General features: G+C 48.0%; 1 protein-coding gene across 2 annotated transcripts in view; it reads left to right on the forward strand.

The window, feature by feature from the left end:
* Window positions 1–15,991, forward strand: part of LOC147116053 (glypican-5-like) — a 1,060,675-nt gene that overhangs the window by 666,095 nt on the left and 378,589 nt on the right. For both annotated transcript variants that reach the window (XM_085990764.1, XM_085990765.1), the window contains one exon: window positions 7,251–7,371. In XM_085990764.1, the coding sequence (XP_085846890.1) occupies window positions 7,251–7,371 (121 nt within the window). The remainder of the gene's footprint in view (window positions 1–7,250; window positions 7,372–15,991) is intronic.

The raw sequence follows: 15,991 nt of genomic DNA on the forward strand, positions 1-15,991 counted from the left end.
GATACAAAAAAATATTCATAACTTAGTTACATGCTGTGATGGGAGGGTTAGGGTAAGAGAGGGATAGTATTCCATGGCAGAGTTAGAGTACTGGAGGGATGAGATGCAATAGGAGAGTTAGGGTACTGGAGGGATGGGATTCGTTGGGGTACTAGAGGTATGAGATTCAGTAAGAGAGTTGGGGTATGAGGGATGGGATTCAATGGGAGAGTTGGGGTATGAGGGATGGGATTCAATGGTAGAGTTGGGGTACGAGGGATGGGATTCAATGGTAGAGTTGGGGTACGACGGATGGGATTCAATGGGAGAGTTGGGGTATGAGGGATGGGATTCAATGGTAGAGTTGGGGTATGAGGGATGGGGTTCTATGGGAGAGTTGGGGTACGAGGGATAAGATTCAGTAAGAGAGTTGGGGTACAAGGGATGGGATTCAGTGGGAAAGTTGGGGTACGAAGGATGAGATTCAATGGGAGAGTTGGGGTATGAGGGATGGGATTCAATGGTAGCGTTGGGGTATGAGGGATGGGATTCAATGGGAGAGTTGGGGTACGAGGGATGAGATTCAGTAAGAGAGTTGGGGTATGAGGGATGGAATTCAGTGGGAAAGTTGGGGTACGAGGGATGAGATTCAATGGGAGAGTTGGGGTACGAGTGATGGGATTCACTGGGAGAGTTGGGGTACGAGGGATGGGATTCAATGGGAGAGTTGGGGTATGAGGGATGGGATTCACTGGGAGAGTTGGGGTACGAGGGATGGGATGGGATTCAGTGGGAGAGTTGGGGTATGAGGGATGGGATGGGATTCAGTGGGAGAGTTGGGGTACGAGGGATGGGATTCAATGGGAGAGTTCGGGTACAAGGGATGGGATTCAATGGGAGAGTTGGGGTACGAGGGTTGGGATTCAATGGGAGAGTTCGGGTACAAGGGATGGGATTCAATGGGAGAGTTACAACAACAACAACTTGTATTTATATAGGGCCTATAACGTACTAAAATGTCCCAAGGTGCTTCAAGGAGTATAAGACAAAAAAAAACATACTAAATACTACTAGATTCATAGATCACACAGCACAGAAGGAGGCCATTCAGCCCATCGTGTCTGTGCCAGCTCTTTGAAATAGCTCCCAATTAATCCCATGCCCCTGTTCTTTCCCCATATCCTTTAAATGTTTCCTTTTCATGTATATATGCAGTTCTCTTTGAAAGTTACTATTGAATCTGTTTCCACCACCCTTTCAGGCAGTGCATTCCAGATCATATCAACTCGCTGCGTAAAAAAACCTCATCTCTCCTCTGGTACTTTTGCCAATTATCTTAAATCTGTGTCCTCTGGTTACCAACCCTCCTGCCAGTGGAAACAGTTTCTCCTTATTTACTTTTATCAAAACCCTTCATAATTTTGAACAACTCAATTGGGCCAGAATCTGTTGTCAAAATAACGGCGAGGCTAATGGCGCTTGCCTTTATTTATGTGTAAATGCTACAGCAACCTCAGGCAAGGGGCAGATGCGTGAAAATGGCATCTCACCCTTCACCTCCCAGTTATTTTAGGAATTTGCTGGATTTGCTCATTAAACTCACCACAGAAAGTTAATTCTTGTCATTACAAGCATAGGTACCCTTTTATCAATGTGATCAGTTTGAATGACTACCAGTCAACCTCTCTGGCTGAAGGGTGCGGGGGCAAGTCAAACTAATGGCAGACACTGTTAGATGTCCTCCTACAGCAAATTCTGGCCCAACAAATCTCCCCTGAACCTTCTCTGCTACTGTAGAGGACAATAATTTACTTCAAAGTGCAGTCACTTATTGTTTTGTAGCTAATCCTGGTAGCAGCCATTGTGTACACAGCAAGATCCCACAGCCAGCACATGAGATGAATGGCCAGTTAATTTATCTTTGGTGGTGTTGGTTGAGGGAGGTGTGTTGGCTGGGACATCAGGCGAACTGCGCTGCTCTATTTGCAGATAGTGCCGTGGGCTCTTTAACACCTACCCAAACCATCTGATAGGTTTAATGTCCCACCTGAAGAGACGACCCTTCCGACAGTGCAGCACTCCCTCAGTATGGCGCTGGCGTGCCAGCCTGGATCACATGCTCAAAATTCTGGAGGGAGGTTCGAACCCACAACTTTCCTATGCAGGTTGGTACGCATGACTAAAGCGGGAGAGAGCCAAGCTAGCACTTGAAGGAAAAAAAGAGAGGGACCAGCGCTCAAGCAACTTCCCACAGCCATGATTGAAGGCCAAAGGACATGCAGAGTAGCAGATCTAGTGAGGGCTATTTAAAATATATAGATATATATAAAACAGTATGTCTCTCTGTCTCTCTGTCTTTCAGTCTCTCTGTCTCTCTGTCCGGCTATACAATCAAAAGTTATAGAGCGTACCTACACATATGTTATATCAAAAGAAAGCTTATCATTAGGGGACTCTCATAGGTGTATTTACTTTTTGGTCGGACGAAAATTGTGCCGACGGTATCCAAAAAACGTTCAAAATTCCACTCATTATCCGCTCATTAGCTTTGAGTGGGGGCGGGTTCATTGCGTGTGTGGGCGGGCCATCCTAGAGTTGAGTGATGTGACGATTGACCAATCCTACAGTTCAGTGACCTGACGGTTGACCAATCGGTGCGTGTATGGGCGGGCCTTATCATTCTGAACTGAGGTGTCAGCCATCTTGATTCGTAAGTTTATTTTTTTTTCCCACTTTCTGCGTTTCTTTTCAAATCTAGATTTCCAGCAAAAAAAAAAGTTGCTTTTAAAACACAAATTGTTTTTTAAAAAAGTTAATTAATTTGTACATCTTTTCTCTAACCTCTATAATTTTCCTACCTTTCACCGTTTTTGCAGGCCTGGAAGCCTGGGCCTCTGTTGCCCAGCCACGCCCGAGCTAGGCACCGCCCCTCCCGCTGGGCCCGCCCCGCGATCACCGCCATCTTTGTAAAGGCTAGCGGCGCGGGACTGGGCTGAGCGTAGCCATCGCCGCCATTTTGGTAAAGGCAGGCAGGGCGGGAGGGAGCCTAGCGGGAGGTGAGTTGCGGTCACCGCGGGGCTCGGGCTCAGCTGATCGGGCGCTCATCAGGGGTCGGCCTGCAACACATTGACCGGAGGAGCGGCGGCTCTCTCTCTCCTTCCCCCCCGTGGCTCGGGCGGGGGGCCGGTGCTCGGGAGGGCGGGGCTTGGGAGGCCGGTGCTCGGGAGAGCGGGAAGGGGGGGGAAGGGTTACCCCGGCAACCACGCCCGGCCCTCTCTCACAGCCTCAAGCCGGCTCACGCCCATTCCCGCGGCTTGGCTCCAGCGCAGGCCCAGCCGCAATCGGCGGTCTTGAAGCTGGGACTCGGGAGGGCGGGAGGCGGGGCTCGGGAGGGCGGAGCTCGGACTGACCGGGGCGCTGCACTCGGCTGGGCCATGTCAGTGCGTGGGGCGGCACGGAGCTCCGCGGAGCCATCGCCGGCAGAGGGGAGAGGGTCTGCTGGCTCCCCCCTCCTTCCCCCACCACACCCTTCCCACCCCCCTTTTCCCCCCACACACCCCCACTTTTCCCCCCACACACCCCCCTCCCCCCTTCTCCCCCTCCACCCCTCCCCCTTTCTCTCCCCCTTCCCTTCCCCCCTTCCCCCAGTCGCTCTCTCTCTTCCCCCCAGTCGCTCTCTCTCTTCCCCCCAGTCGCTCTCTCTCTCCCCCCCAGTCGCTCTCTCTCTTCCAACAACAACATGCCCTCAAAAAAGCCGCGGCACCGCCGGGCACTCCAGCTAGTATAGATATATAATCCTCTGTCAATTTTGATAGCAAATTCTGGCCCAATTGAGTTGTTCAAAATTATGAGGGGTTTTGATAAGAGTAAATAATGAGAAACTGTTTCCACTGGCAGGAGGGTCGGTAACCAGAAGATACAGCAAAAATAGAAAAGTGCACGATGTGGCGTGACTCAACTCTTGTGTAAATGAAGTGACTTTGTGTTTACAGTCCCAGACCATTCAGTATTGTTTGCACCAGCACAGAAGACATTTGAGCAGCTTCACATTCCAGTGTTGTTAACAGCTGTGTAAGATCAAACCTTTGGCTTAGTGGTAACATTCCTGCCTTTGAGTTGGACAATTCAGGGTTCAAACCCCACTCCAAACAGTTGTATGGTTTGTGAGATCCCATAAAATCCTCCCACCCCATAGGACCTAACCTCTCTATCAACTGCTATAAAGACGGTTACGGCCGTGGAAGAAGTATTCCCGTCGCGGTTATTAATCACACTGTTCTCCAAGGGAAGAACATGTAGATCAGACAGTGGCAGCCTTGTGTTGTTTTTCAAATTTTTGGTTAAGGTATGTGTTTGTATGGGTGTTGTGTATCACACCATGAGTCACAGACTGCCCTTTTTCAGTACATGAGGTCCAGCAATATTGGATTGCAGTTATCTTATCAATCCTACAGTAGTTTGGGGTTAAATTAAAATCCATTCTCAGGCAAGTAGTTTGAGTCTCGCAGAGACAAATGCAGTCAGCAGTTTCTGGATAATTGTAAAACCATGTCCTCACAATGCATTGACTCTTCTTAACTCAATTATTCACTCACAGAGCATTTAAACCATTGCAGGAAGGCTGGAGGTTTCATTCCCTAATGTGTGCTGAGTTGGCTGGTCTCAAGCGAGGCAGTTTTAGGGGCACTATATCTTGCTTCTGTCTCTCCAGGCTAGAAAAGGAGATAAAGCCCACCAAAGGTTCCCACTCCAGATTACATAGCCGAGAGTGGTTTTTTTTCCATTCACCTCTCCCATTAATTCCTCTCTCCCGCTTTAGTCAAGCTAGCAAAAGCTGACCAACTGCTTCAAAAAAAGCTGAGACAGCCCCGAAAAAGTGACAACTGAAAAAAACAGCCCTGAATGTAGTCTTTTTCTAACATGTGAAGACAAAAAGTCAGACTGAACGTACAGCGGGACAAATTGTGGGTACACCTGCAATTCCTTCATCATTATGATAAAACAAAGAGAGAAGCTGCCTTTATAAAGCACATTTCAAGGCCCCAGGACATCCCAAAGCGATTTACAGCCAATGAAGTACAGTCCCCTCCATTTATAATGTGTTGGTGTTAATGCAACTTGTCCACTTTACTCGGTGGACAGTAAAAACCAAAAAGGTAAGTGATCAACATATTTAATAAAAACAGGAAATCGCACTTAGCATCCGCCACTCCTAATTGATACCGGTTGCATCCAGGACCTCATCACTAAGGTAATTGTAGGTGTGAACAGCTGATTGAACCTGCTTGAAGAAGTGACTTTACCTGAAATCAGCAGTGTCTTTTACATCAGGTTGTTGTGTACCATACATATTGGATTGTTATATACCATACTTATGAGGTTGGTGTGTAGCCTACACATGAGTTTTATGTGTACCGTTCTTATGGGGTTGCTGCCCATTCAGTTTGAGACCAGTAAGCTATCCAGAAATATATAAAATGTATTTAAAGTTGTAAGTTGCCTTCCTATTCCCCTACCTTGTGATAGAGGGAGTACTTAATATGAGATTGTTACGGTTTTTGGTGAGATTCGCGGCCACAGTAAAGCAAAGGTCAGGACTCAGGCCGTGACCCCACCTTCTGCCCCACCCATCCCCTGCCCGCATACCGATTCTGGTCAGAACAAAGGCTTGGCCACCGGACTAATTATAGAGAAACTCCCTCCGAAAACAAAACACGGACAAAAAAAAGCAGCTCGCACTTCACTGAAAAGGATACTGTTAGTTTCCTAAATTGCCCTCCAGCAGGACAGTCTAATCTGGCCGCACCGATTAAATGTCAACTCAGCCGCTCTTCACTGAGGACTTTTACAGTTCAGGCTCGTATTAGCTAACGGCATGTAGGAAGCTCGGGGCTCAAAGCACAGGAGGAAGTGAGCCTTACAAGGGTTACAGCTCGACTGTGATCAATAATACATTGAAGCACCAATTGGAAAGGCTTTGATGGGCTCCATGTAATGGAGCTAGTTGAGGGGGAAGGTGAAACATCAGCTCTTTAAGCTCCGTTGTAGATAAATGCTGCCACATGCTTTTTTTCTGAAGTAATTTGCTCCCAGCTGTCTTGTCAGCCTCCAGGAAAAAAAATGTAACTCTTTGAATCAGGCCAGTCTTTTGTAAGTAGGTGTTTGGTGTCCAGAACATAATTATTGATTGAGTGATTCACCCCTCCTAACTCAACCAAGATCATCAAAAAGCATAAGGTACTGTCTGTTGGTTGTCCAATCCATTATCGATGCTCCAGCCCATAGCTATTATTTTACACTACTTCCTCCACACACTCAAGCACTAGAGTTATTTAACAATTTGTACTCAAGGGTGTCTTTCTGAGGAAGCAAGAGCTATTTTAATTTCTATTGCTCTTGAAATGAATTAGATAAATTAATGCAGGAGCTTCTAACAATTGGGCAGCTTGGCTCAGTTGGTAGAACTCTCACCCCCTTGGAGTGGAGATTCGAGTCCTCACTCCAGGGGTAGAATGCATAATCTAGGCTGACATTTCAGTGCAGTTCTTGGGAAGGGCTGCAATTGTCGGAGGTGACGTCCTTCAACTGAGACGTTAAACTGAGCCTCCGTCTGCCCTGACCCTATTTGAAGACGGGTTGGGTGTTGCCTGGGCCAACATTCCTCCCTCAACCAAAACCACTAAAAATAGTTTAGCTGGTCATTCATCTGATCGGTCTTTGAGGGATGTTGCTGACACAAAATGGTTGCCATGTTTACCGACATAACGACCACCTGAATTCATTGTGCAAGGCGTTTTGAGATGTTTTGATGTGACAAGACACTTTATTGAGGAGCGAGCCTTTGGCTTAGTGGTATCATTCCAGCCCCTGAGTCAGAAGGTGCAGATTTTGATCCTCACTCCAGACAGTCCTGATGAGTGGAGACAGGAGATCTGGCCCTGAATTCTGGGTTGACATCCAGTGGGATACTCGTGTCCAGTGGGTGTGGGTGGTCCTCCCCTCATTGTATGGGTTGTGGGTGCCTGTAAAACCCTCCCGCTGTATGGGACTAACCTCCCTACTGGCTGGTGTAAAGATAGTTACGGTCATAGTAGGAGCGTTCACATTGCGGCCTCTCAGACACCTCTCAGTCTGCGAATACTTCCACTACTTCACACTCCAAGGGAAGAGCCTGAAGATAGGAAAAACAAACAAGACATTATATAAATGTAATTATTTATCTTTATTATCTACTGTCATCTAGAATCTCAATGTCTGGTTCTTGTTTCTAGTTACACAAACAGGGTTGTCGGGAATGGACTCAAAGAACAAGCCAACAACCCGGAAGTGAAAGTCCGAGGACCTGACCCTATGGTCAAGCAAGTCGTTGACAAGCTCTTGTATATTAACAAGGTAAGATGCTTGGACCCACAACTGTCTATGGACCAGTAAATCAGCCACATGGCAGAGCTGAGAGAACCAGGCAAATATATTTCAGGTGTTAAAGTGTTCTCGGCGTTTATGGAACTTGTTATGAGGGGGTCTTCTTGATCATTATGTACCAACATCTCCTCCTCCTTTGAGATAACCTCCTGTGCCCAACGGATACCCAGCGGCTCTTCCCTGGCTACTGACATCTAAAATTGTTGCCCCCTTCCCTCAGCTGCCACTCCTGGCACATCCTGAGTGACCACCCGAGAGCCAAAAAATATCCTCAAATAAGCCGCCTCATGTTGTTGGGCAAGGTCAAGCCAAACGGCGCGAGTGTGTGGAGTGCCTAAAAAGGACAGACACTGCAACGCTGCACAGAGACTGCAGTATCACCCCCTGTGTCTCTGTCACTCTCTATTTCTCTGCCTCTGTTTCTGTGGCTCTGAGTTCTCTAGCTCTATGTCTTTCTAAGCCCACTATCTCAGTGAGCTCTCTGTCTCTATCTCTATCTCTGTGAGCTTTCTGTTTCTCTCTCTATCTTTGTCTCTCTGAACTCTGTCAGAAGGTTCATTGCTCTGCCCACCATTCACCCGATGTCCCCCATGTCTCTCAGGTCTCTCTCCCTCTCTTCTATCTCTTTTTCTTTCTCTCACTCGCGCTCTGTCTTTCTCTCTGACTGTCTCTTGCTCTCTGTGTCTCTCTCGCTCTCTGTCTCTCTCTCTCCTGCTCTCTCTTACTCTCTCTCTGCCTATCTTTCTCTTTCTATCTCTCACTCTCTTTCTCTCTCTGCCTCTGTCTCTCTCACCCTGTCTCACTCATTCTGCCTCACTCTCACTTTTTCTATTTTGCTCTTTCCTTCTCTTCCCACTCCCTCTCTTTCTCTCTCTCTGCCTCTGTCTCTCTCACCCTGTCTCACTCGTTCTGCCTCACTCTCACTTTTTCTATTTTGCTCTTTCCTTCTCTTCCCTCTCCCTCTCTTTCTCTCTCTCTGCCTCTCTCTTTCTCTCTTTTGCTCACTCTCTTTATTTCTCTTTCTCGGTTGCTCCTCTACTTTTCTGATCTTCTGAGTTTACACACAGACGACTTTTACTGTACAATGCTGGTTACTGTAGATCAGGCAACAGCGTTCTGGGTCACATGCTCATGTGACAAACGTTAAGTTGAAGAGACAGAGATACGTTTGGGTTGGCTGGTCATTGCGACTCGGGACTGTTCCGAAGAGATTCCCATATCCAACTTAACTCTGCCCCGACACACACAGCCTCCCATTCTGACAGCTCCTTCGCCATAAATAACTCCCTTCATAATATTTCAGCCTGCCCCACTGTAAACCTATTTATATAACAGCTTTGTTTACAGGAATGTTGGTGCAACATCTGGACTGTGTTGACAACCCAAGCATGAGATGACCATGTGTGGAGCACATGATGGTCTGTCACATGGCTGCACCTCTCACGAACAACCCTACTCTACCAATCACCAGCTGAACTCAGGAAGGGGCACAGTTGCTCTGTATTCTCTTTTAACTTTGTCTGTGCTCCTCTGATGGTAAAGCGGACAGAAATCCACTGGTTTGATCCCTGTCCTGTGCCGAGTTATCTGATTCAGCCAAGGAGTGTTAGAATGGGACTTTTGATTCCCTGGACTGCAGGGTGGGAATAATCTATCAGACTCCCTAATCCGGATTGCTATCCATTGAATCCTGATGCCATCTGATGAGGACAGGATCGGGCCAGGCTGTGACATTCCCAACCTCACTTTCCGCAGCCTGCGACCGTTGGCTGCCCAGTGGAGAAGTGCCTACAGAAACCTAGCCTGAGGGCCTGCTAGGTTCCGGGATAGGCCGAGGATGATGGAGGAGCCATCATTCAGTTTCTTCCCTAGGCTTCCAGTGTTTGGGTCAGTCACGGGGCAGGTCTGTGACTGGGAGTGTGTCCATTGAGGAATATCTACCCTGATGTGCTCAAGTTCTAGAGAGGGCTTACATTTTTCTGATGATGAGTTGCGTCTTCAACCCACTTACACTGGAGCAGGACTTGAACCTTCTGACCTGAAGCAGGCCTTGGAACTTCTGACCTGGAGTGGGACTTGAACCTTCTGATTAGGAGTGGGACTTGAACCTTCTGACCTGGAGCGGGACTTGAACCTTCTGACTAGGAGTGGGACTTGAACCTTCTGACCTGGAGTGGGCTTTGAACCTTCTGACTAGGAGTGGGCTTTGGACCTTCTGACCTGGAGTGGGCCTTGAACCTTCTGACCTGGAGTGGGCCTTGAACCTTCTGACTTGGAGTGGGCCTTGAACCTTCTGACTAGGAGTGGGACTTGAACCTTCTGATCTGGAGTGGGCCTTGAACCTTCTGACTAGGAGTGGGACTTGAACCTTCTGACTTGGAGTGGGCCTTGAACCTCTGACCTGCAGTGGGCCTTGAACCTTCTGACTAGGTGTGGGACTTGAACCTTCTGACCTGGATTGGGCCTTGAACCTTCTGACCTGGATTGGGCCTTGAACCTTCTGGCCTGGATTGGGCCTTGAACCTTCTGGCCTGGATTGGGCCTTGAACCTTCTGACTAGGAGTGGGACTTGAACCTTCTGACTTGGAGTGGGCCTTGAACCTCTGACCTGCAGTGGGCCTTGAACCTTCTGACTAGGTGTGGGACTTGAACCTTCTGACCTGGATTGGGCCTTGAACCTTCTGGCCTGGATTGGGCCTTGAACCTTCTGACCTGGATTGGGCCTTGAACCTTCTGGCCTGGATTGGGCCTTGAACCTTCTGACCTGGATTGGGCCTTGAACCTTCTGACCTGGAGTGGGCCTTGAATCTTCTGACCTGGAGTGGGCCTTGAACCTTCTGACCTGGAGTGGGCCTTGAATCTTCTGACCTGGAGTGGGCCTTGAATCTTCTGATCTGGAGTGGGCCTTAAACCTTCTGACCCGGTTCAGGGAGTCTGATGGATTATTCCCACCCTGCAGCCCAGGGAATCAAAAGTCCCATTCTAACACTCCTTGGCTGAATCAGATAACTCGGCACAGGCCAGGGATCAAACCGGTGGATTTCTGGCCGCTTCACCATCAGAGGAGCACAGGCAAAGTTAAAAGAGAATACAGAGCAACCTTCTGACCTGGAGTGGGCCTTGAACCTTCTGACCTGGAGTGGGCCTTGAACCTTCTGACCTGGAGTGGGCCTTGAACCTTCTGACCTGGAGTGGGCCTTGAACCTTCTGACCCGGAGAGGTCTTTGAACTTTCTCACCCGGAGAGGTCTTTGAACCTTCTGACCTGGAGAGGTCTTTGAATCTTCTGACCTGGAGAGGGCTTTTTATACCTTCTGACCATGAGAGGTCTTTGAACCTTCTGACCTGGAGTTGTCTTTGAACCTTCTGATGTTGGAGTAGGTCTTGAGCCTTCTGACTCAGACAACGGGATGCTACCAACTGAGCCAAGCTGACCTAAAGTTCCCTTTTAGTTGCTATATAAACAGGAGACACCACCATTGATGTTTTTTCCCCCCTGTGTTTATCCGATGCTTTACTCAAGTTGATGGTTCTCACTGGGACACACTTCTACCCATGCTAACCATCCTCTGCTATATTGCCAAAGTGACCATTCTGCAGATGTGTGAGAGTTCGGACATTGATAGTCAGCAGGCTGCTTAACCATGGGTGGCATCACAGTTGAGCCTAATCCTGTTTCCACCTTTCACCCCGCCCATTTTCCAGGAAGAGGATAGCAATCAGGAACAGGAACCCTGGCTGATTTTTCATCCCTCCCTTTGCCCCCTGCACCCAAACCCGCTACCCCCACCACCCATCCCCCCCCCCCCCACCCACCACCTTCCTAGCCTAGGGCAGAGAGTCAGATTGCAGTGTTCCTTCTGCTGCCCTGGCTGAGTTCAGCTATCTCAGCACCGGAGATTGGGACACTCCTGGTCTTGTCTGGCTCAGGACCACGTACTGGGCAGTGCTGTCAAGAACTGATTAATTGAGAGAGCCCAAAAAGGGTCACACCCCAGTTGCTCATAGAATCATAGAATAGTACAGCACAAAAGGAGGCCATTCGACCCATCAAGTCTGCGCCGACACTTTTGATGAAAAACCCACTTAGTCCCACTCCCCCTGCTCTTTCCCCATATCCCTGCAATTTTTTCCCCTTCAAGTATTTATCGAATTCCCTTTTGAAGGCTACTATTGAACCTGTTTCCACCACCCTATCAGGCAGTGCATTCCAAATCCTAACCACTCGTTGCGTAAAACTCTTATAAAGCTCTTGTTCTAAAGCTCTTCCATTTCAATCTTTTTCTTAAAACAAATAACATTTGAGCAGCATACTGCAAAGGAATGAAATCATCACATAATATACAATAGCTGTGTTCTATGCATTACTGCAGGGCAATTCTGCATTAATGAGTCCCTGCCTCATGATTCATGCACCAAAGACCATGAATATGTAAATATTTATTTTCCTGAAAAGATGTGGAAGGGTTTTAAGTGCAATTCTGTTTGATATCCTTCATCCCTTGAAGATATGCTTGGTTTGACATTTACAACTAATTGATAATGTGTCCGGTTTGCTAATCTGTTGTGATGTCATTGCAGACACAAGGTCACACTTTTCAACCATATTTTTCTTAGCAGTTGAAACTGCAAATTAACGAGAACATTTCAGGAAAGGAAATGGGCGGGCAAGGAGCATAAACTTCTTTCAAAACAACTGTCCCTACATGAGGATGCAGACTTCAAGGATTTTCCTAGTCCCACCAATCAAATCCCTTCCCATTCACTCTCATTGTATTGAATCCTAAAGAACCCAACCCTTCCCATTCACTCCCATTGTATAGAGTTTCAATGGACTAAGCCCCTTCCCATTCACTCCTGTGAACGATTACAGTGAACGATCATTGTGAACGATTACAGTGGTTATGATACAGGTCTAACAACCGTGAGTTCAAATCCCACCATGGCAAGTTGTGGGCCTAGAAATTGTCTGTGAAGCAGGTGCAACGAGGGGCAATTTGAGGGGCCAACCTGCCACACCCAACAGTGTCGGATACATATCCAAATGCCATATTGGTTTCAGCTCTGTAGCGGCGTCCCTAGGGGCTGCCTAATATAGGCCTTGGGTCCTTTCAACATGCTAATAAGGAGCCTCAGGCTTGTTTTAGGAGCCAAACCAGAAAATGGCTTACCCTGAACACAGAAGAGGTCGGGCCAGCTGCGTTCAGGCTTACCTGGTCTACGAGTCGCATGACCAGTGGTCCTTATAGGGACTGCTGGACACTGCCACCAAAAAGGTAAGTTTTAAAAAATATACTTGCCTGAATTTTTTTAATGAATTCATGGGATGTGGGCGTCGCTGGCAAGGCCAGCATTTATTGCCCATCCCTAATTGCCCTTGAGAAGGCATCTTGAACCGCCGCAGTCCCTGTGGTGAAGGTACTCCCACAGTGCTGTTAAGTAGGGAGTTCCAGGATTTTGACCCAGACGATGAAGGATCGGCGATATACTTCGAAGTCAGGATGGTGTGTGACTTGGATGGGAACTTGGAGGTGGTGGTGTTCCGATGCGCCTGCTGCCCTCGTCCTTCTAGGTGGAAGAGGTTGCGGGTTTGGGAGGTGCTGCCGAAGAAGCCTTGGCGAGTTGCTGCAGTGCATCTTGTAGATGGTACACACTGCAGCCACGGTACGCCGGTGGTGGAGGGAGTGAATGTTTAAGGTGGTGGATGGGGTACCAATCAAGTGGGCTGTTTTGTCCTGGATGGTGTCGAGCTTCTTGAGTGTTGTTGGAGCTGCACTCATCCAGGCAAGTGGAGAGTATACCATCACACACCTTACTTGTGCCTTGTAGATGGTGGAAAGGCTTTGGGGAGTCAGGAGGTGAGTCACTCACCGCAGAATACCCAGCCTCTGACCTGATGAATGTTGAGCTGGCGGGTGCAGGAGTGCTCCTCCTGGCTCCACATTAAAACCGTCGGCTGTTGCCAGTCACCGTTTGTTCCCCCCTCCCTCTTGCCATTCCCACACCCTGCCTCCCAGACTCACCTGAGGCCCTCAGCTGGCATCCCAGCTGTCTGAATTCGCTCCTCCCTCTCCTCCCCTGCTACCGGGGCCTGAAGCTCACCGGTATTATACTAATGAGGCTGGTGGACCAATTTGCCGTGGTCCAGCTTCATTAGGTGCTTTCACTGAGTGCGGAACCGGGCGGCCCCACGATTCAAGCACAATCCACTTTCTAGGCCATGTAATTTTAACCGATGCAGTGTGGCACTGGACTAGCAACCCAGAGGTCATGAGTTCAAACCCTGCTGTGGCAAATGGTGAAACTGAGGCCAATAAATCTGGTAAAACGTAGGCTGGCATCAGGAAAGATTGACCACAAAAGCTGTGAGGTTGTCATAAAACCCAATTGGTTCACTATTGTCCTTCAGTGAAGGGAATTTGTACCCTTACCTTGCCTGGCCTACATGTAACTCCAGTCTCACACTATGTAGCTGACTCTTAATGCCTTCAAGGCAACTGGACATAGTCAATGAATGCTGCCATGCTAGTGTCACCCACATCCCAAGATCAAGTTAGAAAAAAATCACTATTATGTAGAAACACAACTGACTGAAACTCTTTCCACGAACTCCCATTGTATAGACTCCCGATGGACCAAATCTCTTCCCATTGATTTCCATTGTACAGAATTGCAATGGACCAAATCCCTTCGCATTTGCTTCCAGTATATTGAATTTGAATGGGCCAAGACAGATCCCATTCATTCACATTTGATAAGTTGAGGATTTACCGGCCTTGTAAAGAAATACAGGATGAGACCATTCATGCAGCCATGTTCCGATGTGACAGTGTTGATACCTGAAACAGTATAGAGCAGATGTGCTTCAAGAGCGCACTCTGTATCTCACTCCAACAATATCCACTCCTCCAAAATAGATGAATGCAGCCTAGCAGAGCTCCACAGGGAGCCGGAAAGTCATGGAGATGCAGAGTGATTTTGTGTGAGGTACAATACAGTGAGCTGCAGTCAACCTCGCTCCACCCTCTCCCAAGAATGGGCTCCGGTCAAAACAGCAACACTTGATGGTTTAAGTTGTTCCACTTCCCATCCCAGCAATCTCCAGGACTCCTGTGATTGATCAAATTCTAGGCAGTTCTGAGCTGAGGCCGAGGTACTAGATTGACAATGGGCCATACTCACCTCAGATAGGACCCTTAGAGCCTGAGTTCAAGTCCAGAGCCCAGAGACGGAAGGGCAGTGCACTAACCTGCCGCACCACCCAGCTACCCCAGTGAGCTCCATCTTTATCTGCAAGCACTGGAGTGGACGTGTTGAGGTGACACACGGCCGGTGCAAAGGTGCGAAGCCTCTTGTCTCCCTTCTATCTGGGATAAGGGATTTTCACTCAGCAATTTCTGACCATCCTTTTTAGTAACAGAGAAACATAGAAGTAATCTCAATAGGGCCTGTGGCTGAATTGATTTGCATTATTCATTTTCGCCTTTTAAATAATGAATAAAAATGAGATTGGACATTTTAGTTGCATTCAAAATTTTTAAAAACATAGGTCAAAAATTAATTAGAGTTGACTCCTGTCAACAACGCGGCTGAACGAGATTTGTATATTTTATTAATGTATTCATGATGTATTATAAATATTTAGATTTGAACAATAGAACGTAGTATGTTTAACAGCCCTTTCAATGTGAAGGAGAGATACAGGAGAGGCTAGAAAGTACGTTGGAGGAATAGCCATGAAAATCCACAGCGACATTTTGCTTGAGGTATTAGTGTTAGTGACCAGTGGCACTGTTTCAAAGAAGAGCAGGGGAGTTATCGCCGAAACAGTATCGAGCAGACGTGATTGAAGAGCCAGGCAAGCTGGGTCAAAGTCGGCCCTTGCGATTGGTCCAGTTATGACTTTGGCAGCCTATCATTGCTTTGACTGAGGACGGCAGTCTCGAATTTCTAATGAGCTTTGGCAATAAGGAGTCCTCTGAGTGGAACAAAATGATAGGCGTTAGTCGTGGCTCAGCGGTTGCACTTGCACCTCTGAGTCAGAAGGTTGTGTGTTGCAGTGCCAGTGACTTGAGACTGGCCAGGGCAGGATCAGGCTGGGCAGTGAGCTGGACAGACAACCACAGTGACATTTCGCTTGAGATATTGGTGTTGGTGACTAGTTAGCACTATTTCAAAGAAAAGCAGGGGTGTCCTGGGCCAATATTTGTCCCTCAACTGACATAACTAAAACAGATTATCTGGTCATTATCACATTGCTGTTTGTGGGAGCTTGCTGTGCGCAAATTGGCTGCCGTGTTTCTCACATTACAATGACTACACTTCAAAAGTACTTCATTGGCTGTAAAGTGCTTTGGGATGTCATGAAAGGCACCATAGACATGCAAGTTCTTTCTTTCGTGGTGGAGTACAGATCTAGGCATTAGCTACCCTCGGGCACCTAACCCAAATGCCCGATCCTCCCATGTGGTGTCTGCAGGCTGTCGGTCCAGCTCACTGCCTAGCCTGATTCTGCCCTCGCCAGATGTCCAAACACTCCAACTTCCAGCAGGGATCACTGGATAGCGACAGGAAGTGGGAACCCTGCCTGC

Source organism: Somniosus microcephalus, chromosome 6 (assembly GCF_052327205.1).
Source record: "Somniosus microcephalus isolate GS21.2 chromosome 6, FLI_Smic_1.0, whole genome shotgun sequence".
Lineage (NCBI taxonomy): Eukaryota > Metazoa > Chordata > Chondrichthyes > Squaliformes > Somniosidae > Somniosus > Somniosus microcephalus.